The sequence below is a fragment of the Bactrocera oleae genome, chromosome 3 (assembly GCF_042242935.1).
Source record: "Bactrocera oleae isolate idBacOlea1 chromosome 3, idBacOlea1, whole genome shotgun sequence".
In the NCBI taxonomy this organism is placed as follows: Eukaryota; Metazoa; Arthropoda; class Insecta; order Diptera; family Tephritidae; genus Bactrocera; species Bactrocera oleae.
The window spans coordinates 80,119,938-80,144,697 of NC_091537.1; the positions used below are offsets into that span (position 1 = coordinate 80,119,938).

Below are 24,760 nucleotides of genomic sequence, written 5' to 3' on the forward strand. Positions count from 1 at the left end.
AAGGTGGCAACCATTCTTAAACGTTTTTTTTTTTTAATGAAGTCCTTGTATTTACTTTGATGACATAATAAATCGGTAATTTAATCAAAATAAATATTTTACAAATTTCGAAAAGGTGGCAGCTCTTAAAAAAAGTGCACTCAAAATTTCCGAAACTCTTTTGTTTGTACGATTTATTAGCTTATATAGTTTTCTCTGATTTACACTTTTCCAACAGTTGGCAACCTTTTTCAAAAACGATTTTTATTCAAGGCTTCTGAAAGGTTTCTGTTTATACGATTTCTTATCTTGTAATTTTTAATATTTATTTTTTGTGCTTTAGAAAAAGGTGGCAACTTTGTAAATAATTGGTTCATACCGTCCTGTTTTGACAATCTGTGCACTATAAACGTAGCGGCATTTTATTACGTAACACAATTGCGTTAGAATTAAATGATTTTACTGCTGTACTGGAAGATATTTCTTCAAAAAAAAAAAATAAAATAAAATAAAAAAAAACGAAACACATTAAAACATTAAAACATGAGCTTATCCGATTGGTCTATAAATTCAGTGAAGAGTTTTGTCTACAACTAACTATGATAAACGGAATATTTTTAAATTCATAGACTTAAGATCACGAGATTGAAAGTTTTTGTAGCAATCGTTGACATGGTCTGTCAACAGCACTTACGTTTCACTTAACTTTGTTGTTGCCACATAAACCCAAAAAAGTATTCAATAAGCAGCCACTAATAGATTATTTTAATTAATTCACTCACATGAGTTTGAGCCATAAATAATTTCACAAGTTTCGTCCTGCACACAACGAGCAAACGCCTTTGCTTTCAAACAGTGTATATAAGTGTTTGTTTTTTCAGTGTCACTTGCATCGATTTTGCATATGTTGCATGCTACCAACTAACATCAAAGTAATTTCCGCAACAATTTAATCAACACTTGAGCGCTGACTGTTTCATGATGCCTACTTCTACACTAGAATACAGAATAGCAAGGAAGCTATGTGGCAATCTCCTTCTATCCCACGACTGCTTTTCAGTGCATTTTTTGTTTTCTTTTATTTTTCGGTGCCATTTTCAGTTTACGCCGCCGCGAAGACCGCAAAAATTAATAAAATTCATAAGCGCCGCAATGTATGCAACACGCGCGCCACTTCACTGCAGAAATTCCTTTATACCCTGAACAGGATATTAAGTTTGCTACGAAGTTTGTAATACCCAGAAAAAAACGACGGACAACTATATAAAATGTATATGTATATAGATGTCGATTTAGCCATGCCCATGTCCGTCTGTCTGTACAAAAGCCAACTAGTCGCTTAGATATTGAGATGTCGATCAAAAATTTTGCACACGTGGCAGAAAACACCCAAAGAAGCGGCTCATTTATCGGAACGGATGTTAGCGGACCACTGTAGCATATAGCTGTCCTACAAACTGACCGATCATTATCAAGTTCTTGTATGGAAAATTTGATTATTTGACGAGATATTTTCACCTAACTTACCATGAGTTATTGTCTGCGGTAACACCAAAATATCGAAAGACATTTTCTCAATCGGACCACTATACCATATAGCTGCCATACAAATTGACCGTTAAAAGTCAAGTTCTTGTATAAAAAACTTTTTTATTTATCGTGATATCTTGTCACAATTTCATATGAATTATGGTTCGAGGCAACGCTACAATCCCCGAACATATTGTTCAGATCGCACCTACATAGAATATAACTGAGATTATTTGTGTTGGGTATTCTACCTTCGTTGCAGCCGAAGTTAGCGTATTTTATTTTCTAGTAGTTATTTTTGTACTTTGGTTGGTGCTTGGTTGCATTTAGTGATGTTGTTGCTTTTATTGTACGCATAAATTGTACGCTATGCACATAATTTGTGTTGTTCTTGTATTTTTTTTGTGTTGTTGTACTGGCTTATTAAAACGCCCGTCATCGCCACTAAATGGAATTAATAGATTTCCATGTTAACAAGCGGTTGCCTTCCACTTTACTTTACTTAGCACTTGAGCTCATTGTTGCTGTTGTAATTGTATCCACTTTTCTGTGTTGTTGTAAGCGATAGTGCGGTGTCGGCGGTTTGTATGATTTTCCACGCAAGCGAGCACAGCTATATGCAACAGCGTGTGGCAGGGTGCCGTTTAAATTTGTTAGATAACAACAACAATGTTGCAGCAGCAGGCAACAACACATTACTTGTATTTGATTGAGTACGCCAGCAAAATCGTTTGTTAATAAGAACAAAATGTTGAAATCGTGCCATCTTCAGTTTGTCTACTTTCTGGCGCAGCATTTTCAGCGCCTACTGTTGTGCTACTCTGCCGCAATTGTTGTCTAGTGCCAGCAACACATTTTGGCCTTTCACTCAGCTCATTTGCTTTTGCGCCGCCAACATTTTCATGACGTTCATAATTCTGAGTGGCACGTTCATGCTTACAATTAACCAAAAATTTGTTAGTTGCCTGGCATTGTTGGTGTTGTTGTGTGCTTTGAAATACAACTGTTTGTTGTTGTGTTGCGAAATTTTATGAAAATTTCAGCAACGCAGCAGCAGTGTTGGCCTCTGCGCACATGCATCAATACTTATGCTCTGCTATGTATGTATGTGTGTTTGTGTTTGTATGTATCCGCACTTATGTGCACTCATTAGTCGATGGCAACCTGTTTTGTGTTTTTGTTGTTTTTTTTTTTTTTAATTTTGTTACTGTTTTGCGGCTATTTATGCCGTTGCATGCCTCATTATTTTTTGGCAAGCAGTGAAGTTGTCTTGCTGTTGCCCTCTGTGGCTACCTCTCTCTTTCTAACTAACTCTCTCTGCCGCTCATTTCATACCACCATATAATGCTTTTAATGCATAATTGCAATTTTATGCTCATTTGTAAGTTTTTCAGCATATTTTGTACAGTTATATTTATAGTTTCAATTTTTTCACTTGTCAAAATTTTTCTATATTTTTTTATATTTCTTTTTCATCATCAACATATATATGTATTTCATTCTCATTTTAATAGTAGTTTTGTAACTACAACGCTCCGGCAACACTGCCAAGCTCTGTCGCCAACATTTTTATTCTTAATGTGTCATACAGTAAGCTCCGAGCGTGTTGCTCGTTGTAATTGCGGTAATTTACAAGAAGAGAGCAACATAATTCGGCAAGCATTCGGGGTATACATATGTTAAAGCTGAAACTTGATGTTCTTTAAATTGTGATTTGACATTTACATTTGTCGCATATGTTTTTTTTTTAATTGTCTGTAACACCAAAATTTTGCACGAAAATTACTATATTTTTCGAAAATTAATATTTAATGACATTTATGTTTGCAATTTGTCTTTCAACTTGTAGACATTTGCTTTAAAAACCAAACTTAAACTTCTGTCACCTCAATATCTTTTTTTGCTTTACTATAGCTACAGCACCTCAAAAATTTTGTTCGAATATAATATGAGTAAAGCTTTGTAGTAAGCTGAGTAAATTGCTCTGTAGATTTACTGCTAATGATTACATTAGTGCTTAAAGCGAGTATTCGCTATATATATAAATTGTTGTATAGAAACCTCTAAAGAATATGGTAGTCATAACCAGTATCAAGCAAATCGACTGCTTTTAACTTGAGTTATAGGTACAACCGCTTTGAAGGGAGATATGCTTATACAAACTGTGAAAATATGAAAAAAACGATTTTTTCAAACCTGGACTGTATTTAAATTCTTAGCCCAATTTCACCCGATTGAAAGCGAGTCAGTACTTGTCGCCTTTCGCTGTACCTATGTACCTCTAAGCAGCTCGGCAAGCGCTGGTCAACAAACAAAACTGTTACGGCTGCAAGATCATTCTGACCTAAAGGACCTTTTACTACCGTTTGCTCTTAGCAAGCAACGATGCTTTGACTAGAGACTGTCCCCAGACAAAGAGAAATGCGTCATACTCTATTTTATAGTCTTTCTTCGATACAGGCGAAGCATTAGGCAGGCTGTTATAAAACTGAATAGTGTTTACGGTCTTGATAATATTATATAACAAGCAACCATCAAACAAGAAAACACGTTAACATCGGTTGCACCGAAGCTATAATACTCTTCACAAATACAAAAGGTTCTTTAGTAGAACTTTATTCCAATCGTTCAGTTTGTATGGCAGCTATATGCTATAGTTATTCGATCTGAAAAATTTCTTCGGGGATTCCATTATTGTCTTAAATAATAATCCGTTTCAAATTTCGTGAAAATATTATGTCAAATGAAAAAGTTTTCCAAACAAGAACTTGATTCCGGAGAAACGGTCATGTGCTAAATTTAAGATGAGGGACTACTCGAGTATATACAGACAGACGAACGGACGGACGGACATAGCTAAATCGACTCAGCTCATCATGTTGATCATTTATGTATATATTTTATAAGGTTTCCGACGTTTCCTTCTGAGTGTTACAAAATTCGTGGCAATATTAATATACCCTGTTCTGTATAAAATCCTTTTAAATATGCCTGAATACGAGTTAAGACTCAGAAAATTTCATGGAAGAGGTTTCCATCTGCGAATCGTTGCTGAATCGCAACGAAATCGATCCATTTCTGAAGCAGATAGTTGCGATTGATAAACAGTGTGTCACTTACGATAAAGTCAAGTGAAAATGGTGCTGGTGATTGACTTTGCTAGTGAAAAGTTAACTTCGAGTGAAGGTTGTTGAATATAATAATCACTCCTTATCTACAACAATTCTATAGCAAACAGCGGACACAAGAATTTAGTATACGCATATATATCGGATTTTTTTCAAAACTTTGCTACAGCCACCCTGTAAAGCTGCTACTGCTAAGCGCAAGTTCAATATGAGGGTACCGGGCACTTTTTCACTAACCTATTAAATTTTCTAGTGTTACTAAATGCTAAGTGAACTCGATAGTGTGTTTGTGTATATGTATATAACTCTATAGAGTATGACTACAATTCACTTGCTATGACGGTATGACGAGTGTCTTCACATCTCACATTACTTCAGCGGGAAGTAAATAACAAATCCGTTATTGCAACACACCACACCCACACCTTTGTAGTGCTTTGTGTGCTTATTATATGTATTGGCACTTAACACACACACACACAAACACACTTATATCCATATCTGCACTCTCTTCCAAACCAATACACACACACCCACAGTACCACAGTAGCCGGTAAGCAGTATCGCCCGCACCGTTAGCATTGCACAACGGCTAACTACTTGATTGCCATCAAGCTCTTTTGGAATTCCGCTCAATGAATTTTCTTTTGATATTTCACAGTGTCTGGTGGTTTGACGTGCGCATCTGCTTGTGGCCAGCTAACAGGGTAGCATCCGCCCACCCGCACCTAATACCGTGCCGTTTACTTGACTTGGAGTTGACGATTGCACTATTTGCTGCTGCTGCTGCTGCTGCTGCTACTACACTCATTGCTTTCCAGCTGCCACAAATTTTCATTTGAATTAGTTCCTGCGTATGCATATTTGTTGTTGTTGTTATTCGCCATAGCTTCGACTTGGTTATGGTTTTCTTGGTGCTCGGTTTGTGTGCGTGTTGTGGTCGAATGTCAATTGAATGAAATTGGTCAAAAGTTGTGTGAAAAGAAATGAAACTGAATAGCGTGCGACGAATGCCGGTGAATGTGGGACGAAAAAAGGATACGTGCGCAGTTGCATACATAATGAGCTACGCGCTAAAGTTAAACCAAGCAATGGAGTTAGTAAACGGCATGTCCATTGGCACAAAAGTTAGGTAATGCAGGCGAAAAAGGAAGATGTATAAAGATAGAAAACAATTTTAAAGAAATGTTATTTTTATATATGGTGCATATAAAAAAATCTATATGTCAATAAATAGTTAACCCAAAATTATGTAAAGAGCTAAGTAAGTTTAACACTGACATTCAAGCAAAGGTAATGTACTCAGTCCACACCAGTCTAAAATTAGAAGCAGTAAAAAAGCTTCCCTTATTTGTTAATTCAGATGCTGACAGGTACTTTGTGGTTAGCATTTCCATTGAGACATGTGTTAGGGACTCATCCCCACTCATTCTAAAAATATCAGCCGAGTTCCCATAGAGAAAGTTTCCATATATCTAGTGAAAGATTCAAACGCTTCCCAATTGAAAAGAACTCAGCCTCTAAAATAGCTAAAGTGCAAACATTAGAGACTCATTTTTAAAATATTGCAAAAGTATTCTTTGCAAAAGGTGAAGGAAGTTTTTCTTGCATTCAAATGTTTACGTAACGGTTCAACACCTATTGGAAGATAACACGTTTTGTACTCTTATAGTCATTCTCAAAGAAAAATTGGGCATTTTTTATGAACACACTTGCTCAGGTTTTGCTTCAAATGCTCTCAAAAGCATCATTGCTGTTTGGCTTGGCTCCGTTTAGTACAACAGACAACCTGTTTTTGGAAGATAAAACTCAAACTGAACACAACTTTGTCCCTAACGAAACAAAGCGCACAAAAATTCTTTATCATACATTCGCTCTGTAAGCTTATTCCAAAAACGATGCTGTTTCCAAGAGCGCTTATAATATTTCACAATACTCTGCGTCTTTATGGCAGCAATGACTTTTTAATCGTCTTATACTAAATTTATCTGTTTCGTTTTATGTTTTTTAAGGTCTAGCGTAAGTAATTTTTACAGCTTAATCGACCTTATGTTTGGGTCGCATATTGTCTAAAATATATTTATGTATTTCCACAACCTCAGACTTCATGCTTTGCTATATCGTCAGGAATTAGTCTATTATTGTGTAAAGAACCAGAATTCGAAAGTGTCATATGTATTTAATACCCATTCCGCCATTACAACTTCATCTCATGTCACACCCTTTATTTGTTTTTACAAACACTTTAACAGCTCCTTTCGTATCACCATTCCCTCGCTACCATCACTCAATAAAATGCAAGCCAATTGAACACTGTGGCAATTTAATTTGTTGGTTTTCCTTTCAAATTATATAAAAAAAACTCAAACACGTAGAAAGAAAAGGAAATTTTACAGAATTTCATGTCTGTCAGGAAGATTGTGGCAGGAAATGATATGACTGATGTACTACAACCTCAAACTCACAGCCACATGCACACATATCGCAATCTGCCGAATAGTGAGGATAGAGAAATTGAAATTTGTGCATAGAAAAGGGTCAACAGAACTCATAGACAAAATTTGAAAGAGCTGTGGATAGACACTTGGTGACAGCTAAAATTAAGTACTAAGCATTGTGTAAAACGTTTGGCGGGAAGTTCTTATATACATATATAATACATATGTGATCAATAAGTATAATGGCAGTGGAAATAGTATACAGTTAGTTTTGGTTACTATTACTCTATGTTCTCTAAGTTGGGTAAAAAAAAAGGTGCCTTAAAATGACTGCTTTTTCAAAAGTAACTTAAAATTATTATCTCTAATAATCTAAGATTTTGTGGTTGATAATTAAAGGCATAAAAAAATATAAAAATAGTTAAACCAAATTAAGTATAATAATTGTTTGGTGTCATGATTTCCAGGCACTTTTTACACTCTAACATACAAAATATCCCTACCCTCAGGTATATCAACGTATCATAGGTTAGGTTAGAGGGCTGATCACTCCAGTTTCGCGGGGGTTACACTTAGACTGTTGTATACAGTTCTTTGTAAGGCCAGACGAAAAACTCCTGTAGTTGGATATTAGCTAGGTCTACTTAGGTGTTTTATATCTATTTCTGCTATTTCACCTGGATGCCTAAATGGTATGAAATCCGAGGTGTTTTTGGCTTGATCTGGCAAAAGCGGGACACTCGAATAGAAAGTGTTGAGATAATTTTATCTCATCTTCTTCCAAGCAGCAGAAGCAGCTGGCATTCGGTAAGATGTTTAATCTTAGCGCATGAGTCCCGATCGGACAGTGTCCGGTTAAAACTTTTAGAACCCTTGAAAGTTGGACCTTGGTGAATACAAAGAGTTTCCTAGACCTCTTGCGAATTACCCTGGACCATAAGGACCCTGCGACTGTACAGCTGTTGGTACTTGGCCAACGCTTGCTGAGCTGGTTTGATGCCTGGCAATTGAGTCGGATCATCCATAAGTTGTCAACGGACCCCCTACCCGTTCCCATTCCGCAGTTAATGAGACTGAAATACCGGTCCTAGCAAGCTCATCAGCCTTACAATTTCCTGCAATACCACTCTAGCCAGGTACCCAAACCAGTCTAATTATAAAATAACTCGATGCTAGAGATAAGGAGTTAATACATCCTTTCACTAGTCTTGAGTGCACAGTCAACGAACTCAAAGTTGATATCGCTGCCTTATTATCGAGGTGCATAGTCACCACACTAAAGGATGCTGTACTCCAGAGTAGTAGATCTACTGCTAACTTTATTGCAGCCTTAAAGCGTAAACCATGTGCTGGTGAAAAGTTCCCAACAGTACTCCTCCACCAATCCTCTGCGCAAGCTTTAATCCATCCGTAAAAAAGCTCACTGCCCCTCTCCTACAGCGAGTCCTTCCCTCTCGTAGCACCTTTAAATGTATATGAGCACAGAAGCGACAGCCGAGGCAAAGTTCGGCAACCTGTTAATCCAAATATTTTGGAATGAAATTAAAATGTGTGAGGAATCAAGAGTGCCCGGGCTTGCAGTCATCTAACTACCCAGATTCTTTGAGTCTGAGGGCAGCTTTCGCTGCCATATTCCCTAGTCCAGCGCCATAGCTGGTATAAGGTTCCCACACTGTCTAATTCTCTGCTTCTTACAACAGTTATCTTCGATTCACCAAGATCATTAGAGAGTAGCGAAGCGAGCACATAGCACCAGCTGTTCAAACAGACTGGAAGAATGAAAAAGAACTCAGAAATTCCATAATACACTCGCACTAAATAAATTGCTTCAAGCACTGAGCTATTTGTCAGTGCAGAAAATAAACAAACTGTACGGAAACCAAAGGTTGAATTTAAACTAAAAAACCCAATTTTTGTATACCAAAAGATTTGCTTTTTTAACATTTTTGGAATGTCATTTTAAATATATTTTGTGTAAAATATTAAAAACAAAACTTCAAAGCATTGAAGAAGCAAGAATACAAGAATAGATAGCAAAATTTTCCTTCGGAAGTGATTTTAAAAAATTGACATCAAAATATTTTTTTGAATGCTTTTTTTTATCTGTGATTATTTTAAATTCAACAATGCTATAAGTTCGTTCGCTATCTAAATTCTTTGATAGAATTTTCTACCCCAAAATATCTCGTTTTCAGGCAACTCCCTAGGCTAATATATTTCTTAATAATTTTTTCCATTATTGTCGAAAACCTTAGTTAGAATTTTATTACTTTTCCAAAGCAGATAATCATAATCAGGATCTTTTTATTTATATTCTTCATGATCTTCGATCTTAAATCTTTTGCTTTACTAATTACTTTTATTTGCTTGTTTATGGTGCTTTATAGCTGGAGTTTTGCCGCGAGTACCTTTCGACGAAAAGCTCATCAGATCTTAAGTGTTGATCATGTATAGGTATGCTTGAACTTTTTTCAGTACGGACAGTCAATTTATATCATCATTTAAATATTAACAAGAGCTATTACTAGACATTTAGGATAATGCATTTATTAATATATATTAGTCTTTATATAATTACACAACAAAAATATGTGGAAAAGAGGGAAAAGCTATACTGAAAAGCTATTCTGAGATTCTTGCTAGCAAACACTATTCTTACGAAATATATGCAGATCTTTAATTCTTTTAAATTTGAATGATTTTGTTAAATTATTTGTTGTATAATTTTCGTTATGTTTTTATTGATGTCACGCTTTACTTCAACATTTATACAGTCTACGCTTTACTGAATAAACGCTTCGCCACAAGCAAATATTATATAAACTGCAGGCTTGCGAAGAATTTGCGAAAGTAAAGAAACTTAACAATAACTATCCTAAAAATATTTATAAATATTGCAAAATATCTATATTTTATGTATAAAACTAAGCGCTCCTAAAGGTATGCTTCATTCCAAACGCTTGAGGAATGCATTCATATGCAAAATAATCTATAAAATTTTAAGCATTTATTTTATGAAATAAATTTTTTATCTTTTAAAATAATGAATATGTGCAGACTTTATTTTGCTACAATTTTTTTTTTTTTTTGAATTTTATCTAAATTGTTAAAAAAAATGCACTCAGTTAAGTTACAAATTTGCTCATACGACATTCCCCACATTACTTTGCGGTCTACCTGAATCCTGCTGTGATTCCTGGCAAGCGTCCAGCAAATTTGTGTAGTGCACATTGGCCTTTTGAGTTGTGAAATATTTGGTATGGAGGTTAAAGTAATTAGAAATACTTTGTTATTGGCACTCAAGTGAAAAAATTTCTTGGCAGGCAATTTATGCAATATGTTTTTCCATGCAATTTCATTAGGTATGTGTATGTGTGCCTAATAAAGATGTGTGTGTTGGTTGCTGGGAAAGAATGTAAAGCTTTCCATTAAAGCATTTAAGCAAATTTTTGTTTACATTTTATTGCATAGTTTAAGGCATATAGCTGAATAAGTGTGTGCAGAGTTTTGCGTATATAAGTGGACTTGTGTTTAATTGTTTGGATTTGAGCACATATACATTAATATAGATGCAACAAAATTTGTATGTTTTAATATAATATTTTGTTCAAGAATCTATCATACTGACTAATATAAATATATAAACTGCATAAAGTTTGTCAGAGAAGACAACAATCAATTTTTCCGTAGATAAGGTATTGGGGAATTTACGGACCTATATTGTTAATTTTTTGATACTAAACATATTCAATCAATGCTCTGACGAGGTTAGGCCTGTCTAAAGTCTTAAACTTTAAAGATATCACTTCTATAATATAGAAATATCTCATATTGCCAGTTTGATACAAAATGACGGTCACTGCGCCAATCTTCGGAATCATCTTTTACTTTACACTTTGAAATTGTTTTCTCCGAAACAAAATAGCGAGCGGGATCACATTCGACATAAAACTTGCAAGTAGTTAAATTGCATAGATATTTTAAAGTCAAATATTATTATTTAGGAGCAAGAAGCTAACAATTTGTTTTAGCGTGTTGTTTTCAATGAGGCAATAATTTTGTCGACGTTCTTCTTTTTGACAGCTGTAATTATATATATAAATATATTTACAATAAAGCTAAGTTCTATTTCATAACATTAAATTTCTTCCTGAAAACTAAATGTCTAAAAAAACACACTTTATGATCCAAAGAGGTGAAATTACCCCACTTGAAAATTTTAGTATTTGAACAGAAAGAGGGGCCTAGAAATAAAGTAAAATAATTTAATATTATTCAATTTAAGAGAATAATTAATGAGATTATTATAATTCATAACTAGATCATGTGAGATATACAGAATATAAAGCAAAACAATTTGATACAGCTTAACATAAAACTCCTTAACATAACATAACAGAAAATAACGCAAATAAACGTAGCATAACAGAACTCAACTTAACATAACAGCATAACTTAGGATAACTTTTGTTATACATAACATGACAGAGCATAACATAACATAGTACAGCATAAAACTAATATAACCTCAACAAAACATAACTTAACGCTATATAACAGAGTTTAACCTAACTTATCACAACATAGCATAACACAACATATTATAACATAAGGCAGCATAGCATGACATAACTTAACTTAACTCAACATATCTTAACATAACTTAACACAACATATCTTAACATAACATAACATAATGTAACATAACGTAACGTAACATAACATAACATAACAACATATTGTAACATGATAATATAACATAACTTAACACAACATATCATAAGATAACACAACTACCATAATCAAAACATAACATAGCTTAACCTTATCACAACATAGCAGAACATAACTCTGCGCAACGTTTTATAACATATACCAGTTTTACAAAAAATATATCGAACATAATCCAGTTATTTGTGAATCGAATTCAATATGCAGTAATATGTATTGCCTACCTATTACCTTCAGGCGCATATGAGTATGTAATTCCTATCATTTAATACCTATAGGCCCTAACATCAAACACTTTAATTCAAATTATTTTGTTGTTCGAAAAATGTAGACCGTAACTTAAATCCATCAAAATTTAACCCAACTGAAAATTATTCTTTTCTATTTTCAAATGCAAACTTAATATGTTTTTACATCATGCAAGTAGCTCACTGAAATTCGCTATTTTTTTTTTTGTTTATTCTTATATTTTTGGATTTTAAGTTTTTCGTTTTTTTTTTATATTTTTTTTATTTGTTTTTTGTTTATTTTTTTTTTTAATTTTTTGTTTTAACAATTATTGCGTCTAAATTAAGTTGACATGAAATGGCGCGAAAACTTTCTATCAATGCATCTGCTGGCTTTCTAGCACCGAAAATTGTTGGCATAAAATGTGAAATGTTTTTTATTACTTTCATTTATTTTTTTGTTTGATTTTCATTTCAGTTTTTCGGTTAGCTGTCGGCCTTTTTACATTGCTTTCTTTATTAGCCTATCTTAGTTGTTTTTAAATTTTTTTTTTCATTTGCTGCTTTATACGGCTTACTTTCTCTTTCATTGCATTCTTCTCTCTATTTGCGCATTCGTAGTTTATCACCAGTTTTTTACTAGACAGTCATTGGTAACTTGTAATTAAAATTTTTTGTTTGCTGAAATACGTCTAGGTCTGCGTATGCATATTCTTATGTTTATATGTAGTTATTTCTATAATTTATATATATTTGTTATATATTTGTTCCGACTAACTTTTTTACATGCGACAAAACTATGTCAGCTGCATCTAATCGCAGTTTTCCTGTTACGAAATTTGTTTGAATTCGTGTAAATATTTTTTTGTAATAATTGTTTTTGTTTTTATTTTTATTTTTTTTTTATTATACTTTCTTTTTATCTTCATTGCTTTTTGATACAATGTCAAAAGTTTTGCATCGTATCCAACATTACTCGCAGACCATGCATTCATCTCCCGCCACCACACTGACTTCACCGCTTCGTGTTGCCGCCGGCCATGCAGTCAGTAGTTCCGGAATCTATATATGTAGCTGCACACATACTTATGTACGAATAAACAAACATTAATACATATTTGTATGCATATAAACACACATATACATACTAGATATCTAGACATACATTCAGTCTGGATTGACTGATGCCAGCACTAGCATAGAAAAAGTCGCGCACATATACACATACACGCAGTCATCTATAATACATACATCCACGCACATATAAATATTTGATTTGTTGTTGTAACGCAAACTTATTTTTATCGCCTGGTTGTTGCCTTTGTTTTATGCTAGCGCACAAATCAAGCTGTAGACCCAACATAAATGTAAACGGGAAAATGTCACATGGAGTAACAATCAAATGGCACATTAAAAAATTGCTACTTTTTCACACACACACACGCCAACAGGAAGCTGTGTGGTGGTGCTGCAGTCACAAAAACGCGCTTTTTTAAATGTATACATAAATTTTGTGGAAAAACTTGGCAGCTACTGATTGCCGAAAATTGGTGGAATTAAATCTGTAGTCCTTTACTTTGTTCAAAAAGGTAAATCATAATAAACAAAATTTTTTTTGCTTTGTTTTTGCACACTTCTTCAACTGCGTTTAAAGTTATTGTTCCATAAACCGCAATTTTGCCAATTTCGTTTGGCTTTGCTGTGGAGTTATGGACTTTTTCCTTAATTCTTTACATACATTTTAACCAATATGACGGATTGTTAGCTTTGTACAGGACGTTGCACAGGTTTTTTGACATATGCATACTTAATTTGGAGCAATTTATTTGGAGCATTATTCCAATAAAATATCAGTCAAGTGACGACAGTGTATTTAGTTCGTATTGCATTACCCTTTCGAATATCTCAGTCGATATAGCGAAGTATTAGAAACGAGATTTTGCTTAAAGCCTGGCGAGTGTCCAGGAATTGCTGTCATTGTCATTGCTTTTCAAATAACACCACAAAAAAGTGGGGAAACTTTGATAACCTAAGCTTAGTCAGGTAAGATAACCGCACACAAATCTATGGCTTGATATATAGTCAGAGGCCCTAGCTTAAATTAAGTTAAGCGGTCGATCCTAAGAGGGTTCTTACTTAGACATCTTAGAACACTCCTAAAAGTTCCATCAAAAGACCCTTACAAATCGACAAAGCACTTTGAGCCTATCACAAATTTGTTGAGACGACTAATATAAGTTTCTGCTATGTATACTGCTTCGCCGAGGGTAAGAAAACCGTGATGTTTCAGAGTCAGTCTTGCAAAGGCTGGACAATGGTAGAGAAAACACCTGGATGTTTCCACCTCAACCTCCTCCATACAACTTTAACAACCAGAATCCGACAAGATTATAAGCCTTACCGCATGAATACCTATTGGAGAGCTTCCAGTAAGAACTCCCACGTTTGCGGCAAAATGAACTTTACTCAGGCAAGTAGTTCAGAAGACCTCTTACGTTCTACTCCACGCCAGAAAGATCCTGCAGTCGCAAAGGAGCGGGTCATCGACCTAATCATCGGAGAAAAATGTGGTATTTACACTTACTCTGCCAACTACCAAGCAATGTATTTTTCAATTCCTTACAAGACATTCACTTCTAAATATGCTATTCTAAGTTCATAATATATATAATATCTATAAAAACATGTATGCAAGTCCTACTATCATGCATTGAATTATTGGAGCTACTAAAAATATTAGTTGGGTCTTAAACCCTCTCTGTTTGCTAAGCAGTCAATTGCACTAATTGTGCTGTCAAACAGAGATTTTTGCAGATACCGTATGTGAGTTACCTATTAGTTAGCAATTCTACTGCTTCAGATCTAATAGTGGTTTGATCAGAGAAAAAGCTTTTAATTGTAATTCTTGAAATTTAAAGTATATAAATCGTTGGGCTGTGAACAGGAACAAGGATTCGATTTTTTTTATTTATAAGGCCATTCTCAAAAATTCAATGTAAGAGCCAAATATCGTTAGTACTTTTGGGTGATGCCAAGAGCCATATACATATGTCGCCTGAAACCATCACCTTAAAACGACCTACCTTTTGTTAACAAAATCATATCAAGAAATCCTGTAATTCAGAAGGCACAGTTATTGACGGTACAGATTCGATTTAGGATTTTGAACTTTTTCGCTAGACGTTGTTGTAAATGCAAAAAAAGTAATCATCCGCTTTAGAAATGGATTGATTTTATTGCGATTCAGCAATGATTCGGAAATTAGAAATTCGGTCAATGAGGTGTATTTTTTTGCGTTAATTCGTGTCGCATCCATACACAGAGCTTCGTTTTGTATCCATTATTATTAAAATGTTTCCAAACGGTTTTTCTGCAATGTTTAGCTCTTGACCAATAAGAGTAGGGTTTACCGGGAGATCAGACTCGACGATTTTCATTATTTGAGCGATATTTTCGACAGTTTTCTTTTTTTCTATATTATTTATTATTAATATAGTTATTTGATTAACGCCACAAAGTTTTGTAAATTGGTTTTTAAATGAATTTATGCAAAAAAAAAAGGAAAAAAAAATTTGTTTTTATAATTTTTTTTTTGGTATTTGCCATTATGCAAAAATTTGCGCTTGATAAATTAATTACATAATTCTTTCTATTACCAAAAAATATTCCTTTACCATTGGCTGATAATGCCGATTATCGAACTATTGTTTTACTACTGTTATTGTAAATGTGTTTTACATTAGACATTTTTAAGCTATTGCATAGCTTCTATCGGGGCTTTGAGCGTGCATTAAACCTAACCGATCACAACATATGCACAAAATGTTTGCATACTTGTAGGCTTATTTGCGCATATCTCAAGCGGAACAAATCAATTGAAGAGCAGGGTGATTCAAAAATAATATTTTTTAAGATACATTTTTTTTATGGCAAATAAAAATATAGAATTTAATAAAAATTGAATTAATAAAAAATAAATGATTCAATATTCGGAGTCATAATGTTAGTAACATTATTATTATTTTCGTAAATAGCTGCCCCACCTTTTGGAACAGTATCTCGTTTGAATTGAAGAATATAATTGGAATTAGGTATTTCAATCGGAATATCAATGGTTATAAATTTCCACTTATCTTCACTGGCGATTTCAATATCAACTACGCTGATAAAAAATCAAAGCGATTGACAACTTTTCTTTCGGAAAAATTTAATTTGAAAATGAATATGGAATAATCGACAAGAATCCACAACAAAATATGGAACCACACTTGACGTGGTATTTTCACGATACCTGTATTTAGAGAATATCAAGTCTCAAACTTATGTTTCTTATCTCTGTTATCATAAACCTATAGTTTCAGTCAGAGATAAAAAGATGCCCAACTCATTTCTCTCTGGAATTGAGAGCGCAACTGCTAAACGTCAAAACGTCTGACGTTTAGCAATTGAAAAATGAGGGACGGCCAGATTGAAATCCTACAGAAGAATATATGAACAGAGAGATTTGTTGCTGCTGTTGAAGATCACTAACAAAAATGTGCAAACAATGAAAATGAAAGAATGTGACGTGATGCTTAGTAGTAGTAATTTTCAATTGAAAATTATGAAAAAAACATTTATTAATTGTTAGCTCTCAACGTACGTTTATTTATTTGATTAAGTATTGAAAGTTCAAAAATCAGTTGTTTTATTATATTACAAAATCCAAAAAAGGGTTTAAAATAGTTTCTGCATATGTTTAACTGATACATATATAATAATATTTAATCTTAATAAATCCATCAGGGCATCCCCTTATCCCTGGTTTTAATTATAAAAATTCCTGAATAACCTACTTGTATTGTAACATTTCAAACAATATTAACTTCTCATATATTCAATAAAAGAAAAAAGTTTTTTCTTATCGATCACCACGCGCAAAAAGTGCAACTTGAATTAATATCAAAAAAAATAAATAATTATATATGCAATAGCTTTGCCGCGGCAGTCCCCGAGTGCCACACGTACTTTTTTGTATAATTATTTTAATATGAGCTAAGTACACTCTGAAATTTTCGTTCGCTTAAAATACATTTCATTACTTTCAATATTCTTTTTTATTTAGTTAATATATCAGGCGTTTAGTTGACATAATTTCTGTCTTATTTAGAAAATATTTACTGCAATCTATCCTCACTATACTCCTAACAAGCCATAAGCAAGTCAAACACTTCGCACACATCAAACGAAATTCCCCGCTAATTACGAAAAATTTAAAAGCACGCTATGGGGACCACAACAAACAGCTGGCGCTTTGTTAATTTCTCTGCATATTCAACAACAACTGCCTGCTACTTCGGTGACTAATACTAAAAAATAATTACTACATTTAAACATAGTGTTACCACTCACCTGCTGCAGTTGTATCACACGACAGGGGCACTTCATGCCAAACGCCTAAAATTATGTTATGACAACACAATAACGGTGAAGCCCAACGCGTCGAACTCATTTAACACGACACTGCCACGTAGGTATATAGAGGTGCAGGGCCAACCATTAGCTGACACCACTGTTGCCTGCGTCAATTGCCTCTGGACAACACACTTGTAAATGTCAGTATGCATTGTCTTTTTGTATTTGTTTTTATAATTATTTTGTGCTTTTGTTTTCGGCCGCACAAGCACATATACATGCAGGAAAACACACTTGTGCTGAGTCAGCTTGTGTAGGCAAGCAGTAGACTGATGCTAACACGTTCGCATTATGTTAAACGTCTCACGGGGCTATGCGCCTTAACATATGCAATAACAATTTACACATGCGTTTGCTTGCTTCACTGTCATCGCACACATATACACAAGGCGGCGCGCTATTGTTTTTTAATGCCTCGAGACGTTGAGTGTGCGTTCCTTTGTTTTTGTTGTCGCCACATTTGTTTCAAGTGCTTTTGTGTTATCACTTTTTGTTGTTTGTTTCTTTCCGTTTTGCTGCCTTTTCAAACAAATGTTAACTGTCACGGCATGTCAGTGTCAACAAGCGACCACACGCGTATTTTCGCTGTCGGCGGCGAACGTGGTGACGACCAATGACGGCGAAAAGGTCCAACTCATCATGCAAAAGGAAAAAAAAATCCCCTTAACACATATGTACCACATTTATATATACACACACACTTGAAATTTCTCATTTGACACTTAGTATATTTCTGTCTACCGCCTCAAAGTATATTTGGTGCTTTTGCTTGTTTATTCTACAATATATATTTGCGCCTTGACGTATGTCGCGCGCCAAAAATTATGCTATGCGTCTCTTCGAAGTCGCACAAACGAAGCAGCACACTCGTTGCACACACAAATCGTCACAACCGAGTTCTATGCACTCGGCTAGAGGCACACCACACTCGGTCGCCTCGGCCACTTCGTTCCGCACTCGTTGCTGTACGAGCTGAAACTGAATTTGAATTTGTTGGCGGCGACACACCGAACACGGTCAAAGTCAATGCTACTTGGCATCGTTGAAGCGTTCATTAGTGGCTGGCGCGTTTCGTGGCCGAAAACCTCTAGTACATGTAAAGTGGTGAATTTTGTTCTGAGAGAGAATTTATTATGCTGAGAGCGTTAGGTTCAATAATGTGTATGAGATATTGAGCGCTCTGTAGTGTGGTGAATTTTGTCTGCGGAGTTTTATACATTTTACCACAATTGTGTTGAGATTTTAGCAACCTAAAGTGAAGTCATATAAAAATTTTGGTGAGGTTTGTGTTGCAGTAAATATTTTTAATATGTTGTGTTTTGTATCAGCTGTGGTGAATTATTGCTATTACCTGTGCTAAATTTTCACTTATGTTGATTTTAACACATATCATTTCTGTGCAATAATTTCTGAATTCCACATATATATTTGCTTTTACACTGCTATTTCAATTGTAACATGAGTGAGGTGAGATTCTTAGCTCACTGTAAAATTAACTGTTACCGCGTTTTTTTGTAATAGTTGCTGTAAGAATTATGAATAAGTTATGTTGATGCATAAGTTATAATTAATTACATAATTTTATTTTTCACCACGGTTAAGGTGAGATGCTTTTTTTTGAATGAGTTGCAATTATTTTTTGTAAATTATTCTCACTAGAAAACATATTGTTTTTTTTTGTGTTTCTTTACTATTTTATACATAACAACTTAATTTAGACTATATATGGTGAATAACTCAACACGCCTTATATTTATTGTAATTTGATTGTAATTGAAACTTGACTTGTGGTGGCTGCAATGATAGCTCATGCGAATGTTCGAATCGAACCTGAGCGATACCATATCTGGCAAAATATTTACCTCGTGTTGATTTCCAAAACTCACCATTACTTAGCTTTGGTATTATGCTTCTTTCATACTCTTGCATACCTTTGAAATTTAAAGAATTTCTTCTCTGTTGTATTTATTTTACTCTCTGGCTATCTCACATGTACATGTTTCGCGCTCGCTCTCTTTCTTTATCATTTCGCCAAAAACTCACCTGTTGTCGTTTTGCTTTTGTTGTTCATTCACGTAACTAACCATTATGATGAACTTCCTACTCGAAATTCCATTAGTCGTCAGTCACTTCGTTGTTAATCATTCAAATGCCTCTCGGCCGCAAGCGGAAATAACTGTAATCGTACTCTGTGGTGAATTTGAGCGGCTTGAAATAAAGCGTATAATATCTTTGGAGTACTCTCAAATGTCGAGTGTGCCACAGCTTACTAGAACTACTTGTATATGCGGGTGTATCCATTCATTTTCTTGTTTGTGTGCATGGTGCATCCATATTATGCCTTACATATGTTGAGCGCCGGCGGTCGGTTGAGAGTTATAAATGCGGTTTTAATTGCACTTTGGTTAAAGCATTTACAACAGCTTAAAATGAAAATTCGATTTCGAATTTACAATGTGGCAGTAAAATAAGGCATTATTGAAGTAGCAAGCCAGCAAGCAATTTTTAATGACAAAAATATACCATAGTCATTAACACATGATTAAATTGCCTTCAGAGTATATGCAATTCTCAGTGGTTTAATGAGTTCCTTTTTATTTCATTTTAATTTGCTGACGGGGAAAAATGGGGTTTTTACGTAAGTTTGTGAGGGGGAAAAGGAATGTCGCTTAATATTTATGAAATTTATTATGTTTGATTCGATTAAGTAGAAATTTTCCAAGTGGAATATGTTTTTTCGCTAATTAAAGAGGGTCATGAATAGAATTTGGTTGTATTTGGTATCACCTCAAACACGAATCAATTGCATTTTTAATTACGCTTTTACGCTCCGTTAATTTGTTTGCTTTTAAATTCCAAGGATTGGTCTGAAATCGAAGCATCAAAATGAACTCTTCGCTACGCTTAGATACTACTTTAAAAATCCATTTTGTTCGTGGTTAGTTACAAAGTGTGTTTAAAAAATAACGGGAGTCTTGAAATTAAAATTTCGCTGGTTTGGAGAATCCAGTTAGCAAATATTTTTTATTATGTTATTATCTGTACATGAACCTAATGAAGGGCGATAGAATGTTCAGCTATATTCAGTGCTTACTTTGTCTGTAGCAGCTGCAAAGTTTAGTCGGCGATAACATTTATATAATAGACAAATAATACATTTTTTTTCTTTAAAAAATCGTAAATTTCCGTTATTTTTTTAACACACTTCGTATATAATTTTAAATGTATCGGCTGTAGCGCCACCTAGTGGCTCTAAATATTTTGCAATGTCCTGTTTATTATTATTATATTTTTAATTTATTTATAAACGTATTGGTTCTACAACTATATTCGTAATATCATTACCCAACTGAATCTAGAATATTTTAACAACTTTCTGGTAATTTGTGGATTCTATTCCATAAAAACTGTACCGGATGATGGGAACCGTAAGTGCGGTGAGAAACCTCTGCATCGATCGGAGCATATGGTAAACAGAAGGGACAAGATCTAACCTATTAGGCGTATGAGACAAAACAGTTATCGCAATAGTTTTTAACCGGTCTTACAATATGAGGCCGAGCGTTGTCACGATGAAACAGTATTGCCTGACATGCAAAACCGAATATATTTTTCTGATTTTAAACGTTTTGAGTTTGATGCTTGAGTGACTTCTAAATATGTCGCCAGCTCTTCTTGTGTTTGGCCACAATCCTCATCATATTTAAATCATTTTAGGCACGTTCGCTCAACTAGATCATGTTCACTATAAACTTAAACCAATGTACGACGAGTTTCGGCTGCGGTTTTCTTCATATTAAGGTATTGAATTTGAATATTGAACTCATCGTTTCTTTGTGCCTGGAATATGTGAGTAAAAAAAAATATTGTGGTTTACGATGTCTACAAATTAGTTTCCACCTAAAATCACTCCATTAAGATAGCTTATTTTTTTAACAGATTCTTAAAAGTGTCTCAAAAATAATTATTCTGATTTTTTTTCTCGTTTCAGATTGACTTGTTAAACTATTGGTTCCAAACATATTGTGAGCAGTACACGACGATATTTTGTGCAAATATTATGCGTGAGTATTCTTACTGAAATCTTTAATGTAAAACATGTGAATGTAATGCAAAAATTTAACTTGTTATTGAACTTTTGAAATATTATAATCGGAGGTTTGCTCATTTATCGATGTACTATATAACATATATTATAATAGAACTAAGTGATTGCTTAAACGACTCAAAATAAAAGAACGTAAAGGTTTCGAACAAATTAAAAATTACGTAGTTATCTAAGAACTACCTGCTACTTATGTCAGATTGGGTTTGGAAAAGACTGCGAACATATATGTAGATTACTTTTTCCAAGCAGACCGAATAAAAAAATAGAATTTTAACTGAGCATATTTGTTGTTTAATGCCAGCAAATATAGTCGGAGTTATATTTTTATAAAAATAGTAGTAACGTTTTGTAACAATTAATGAATGCTAGGGTTATGAGCCTACGTTTACCTTCTATCCTCTGCTAGTTACTTTACCAGCGTTTAGCTACGTTTATTAATTACTATTTTAAATGTAAAACCATTAGTTTCTTCAAAAATTTGTATGTAGTATTGTAAAACTTACCAACAATGATGATTACAAAAGCAACCGTTTTGTAATTTTCTAAACAAATAAAACTGCATCACATTCACCAAGTTTATAATTTCACCATAAAAGCTTTTACCACACTACACAGCGCTCTTAAACACTTCTCTTTATTCTAATTACAACATCCTCATGACTACTCATTCTCACGCTGAATTATAAAATTCAACACACATCCTTTCGCCACAACTTGTACTCACCAGCGCTCACCTAGATGCGCTCAGCACTTGCATAAGCTCTTTGCTGTATGCCTTTACAATTACAAAATTCACCTTTTCACTCTGCTCGTGAGTATATTGTACTCACCCTTCAATTAACAACGTTGCTCTTCGTGTTGAGTAACGAAGGTACGAAGCGTGCTCGGATACCCGTACCGTGTCAAGCAGTGCCGTTAGCCGCCGTTAGGCATCGTGTTGGTTTTTTGGGACACGTTTAGTAGCATTTCGGGTTTGGCCAGGATGTAAAGGATAATAACGCGAGTTAACGATACGCGCACGTCGTACACTTCTTTTTTTGTCAGTGAAAAAGGCAGCACATATTAAAGAAAAAAAATACATACCATCGTAAAAAATTTCGCTAACGAAATTGTGAGAAAATTTCAAAGTGCTTTTGTGTCCCGTTTAATGCAATGCAAGTGTAGTTGGCAATAGTGCAAATTATTAAATAATTTATATTATTACACGAATGAAATTTGCCGCTTCGTGCACTCGCACGAAATTCTTCCTGACCTACGCTATACATGTAGTTACTACTGGGTCCCCCGGGCCCTCAAAGCGCATTACAAGGCGCAAACGGGGCTTCTACAATCGCGTGTGTTGTTGTAATTATTTTATGTTTGTATTAATCATTTTTATTTTAGCGAAATTTTAGTGGATTTTATGCGTATAACCTAATATTACGTTCAAAGCCGTCGAAATTTCTGGCCTTCTATATCGCGTTTTTTGTTTTCAGTATTTTCGACGCGATTCCGGTATTCGTTGTACTAGTTTCAAGTTTACAGTTATTCTATATGTTTATACAATTTAGATATCTTGCTGTCGCGGAAAAATTTACGCTTACTCGGATGCATTCCTTCGATAAAACAACAGTAATAACAAAGAGTAAATTATTGGTGTAAAAAAAAAATATTAAATATATATAATCTCTCAAAAGTGGAAAATTGTTACTAAGACCCAATTATGCTGTCAAATAAATCGAAAATGTGTAATTTAATCTTCAAAATAAAATAAAAATAAAACTAAACAAATAAATCGCACAAAAATTGAAAACCTACAATCGGATGCATTTATTTACCCGAATGAATATTTTGTAGGAGAACCGTCACAGCAACTTCTAAACCTTTAAAGCAACAAATTAATTTAACGGTAAATTCAAATTTTCAGATTGATAACTGTGACAACCAAGCCTCGTATGGAAAATAATTTTTGTTGTTCTGGGGGTTTTATATTGTTCTGATTTTTTTTTTACTGTTGCTGCCTTACAATCATATGTGAGAGCTGAACCTAATTTTTAATTTTTGGATTATTATGCCGATAATAGGGTCTGCTTGTAATTAAAATATAATTTATAAATTTATATGTAACACAATTTAATGGTTCGATTAACACGAAATAGAATGGACTTCAATGACTAATGAATGTATTACTAATAACTTGGTGAAAACGTATCGAAGTATGAAAGCTCTATTTTAATAAAATTAGCTTTCAAAATAAAAAAAATTAAATGTCATTCAAAACAAATACAAATAAATATTGAAATAAAAAAGTTTATATAACAAATTTAAAGCATTTAAAAATTGCATATTAAATGAGTTCATTTAATTCAAAATTATCGCATATAGGTTTTAGACAGCCACTTAAATGAATCAATTCACGTTGTCTCTTTTACATATTAGAGGTGCCTTTTAAATGCGACAATGAAGGTTTTCCTTTGAAGTATGCGATGTGTCATGTGTTAATTGACTGTTCGAGACGACAATTAAACAGATATAAATTGAAATAAGTTTAGCGTAAATTAAATGAAGTTTAATTAACGTCTTATATTCTTTTATTAAAATATTATAATTATTAGAATATAATAATTAAGCCAATTTAAACCAAATTAAAGTGAGTCATGTCAGATCAATTTACCTAAGCCTCAAACATTATGTAAAATCACTAGCTTGCCTTTAAAATGAGTCAATTAATATTTTGCTTTTCAAGTATTAAATGTGCCATATTGTAATTGACTAAATTAAGTGACTTTACGAGTTGGCTGTTAAACTGAATGTTAAACTTGAGGCCTGAAATTGTTTTATTATTAGAATAAAATAATTAAGCTAAATTAAACTAAGTAATTATCTTAATTAAAGTGTGTAATGACAGCTAAATTACCTAAGTTTCAAATATTAGAAAAGTCCAGCAATTTAGAAGCAAAAGTAGTGAAAAGTGTAATGCACTAATTATACTATTTTACTGCCTAGGCGTAATTGAGAGTTAATTTGTACTTAATAAGTAAATCTGTTTCGAATATATTAAATACTTACCCAGTTATGTAGCCGCTTCAATAAGTCAAGAGTTTCCCTTTTAATGTATTAAATGTGGTATTTGCTAATTTACTAAATTAAGTCACTTTTCGAGGCAACAATTAAGCACAGGGTTGA

At 33.8% G+C, this 24,760-nt stretch overlaps 1 protein-coding gene and 1 long non-coding RNA gene across 15 annotated transcripts in view; one reads left to right on the forward strand and one right to left on the reverse strand.

Moving 5' to 3' along the window:
* LOC118682299 (uncharacterized) overlaps nucleotides 1-18,445 on the reverse strand; it is a 31,856-nt gene extending 13,411 nt beyond the window's left edge. The window contains exon 1 of the long non-coding RNA XR_004978068.2: nucleotides 17,425-18,445. This is a non-coding gene — a long non-coding RNA (uncharacterized lncRNA). The remainder of the gene's footprint in view (nucleotides 1-17,424) is intronic.
* The window catches only part of Lar (tyrosine-protein phosphatase Lar), a 781,775-nt gene that overhangs the window by 271,576 nt on the left and 485,439 nt on the right, over nucleotides 1-24,760 (forward strand). For all 14 annotated transcript variants that reach the window (XM_070107010.1, XM_070107011.1, XM_070107015.1 and 11 more), the window contains one exon: nucleotides 21,479-21,551. Coding sequence is in view for 1 of the 14 variants with exons in the window: in XM_070107017.1 (XP_069963118.1) it covers nucleotides 21,548-21,551 (4 nt within the window). In the remaining 13 variants the exon portion in view is untranslated. The remainder of the gene's footprint in view (nucleotides 1-21,478; nucleotides 21,552-24,760) is intronic.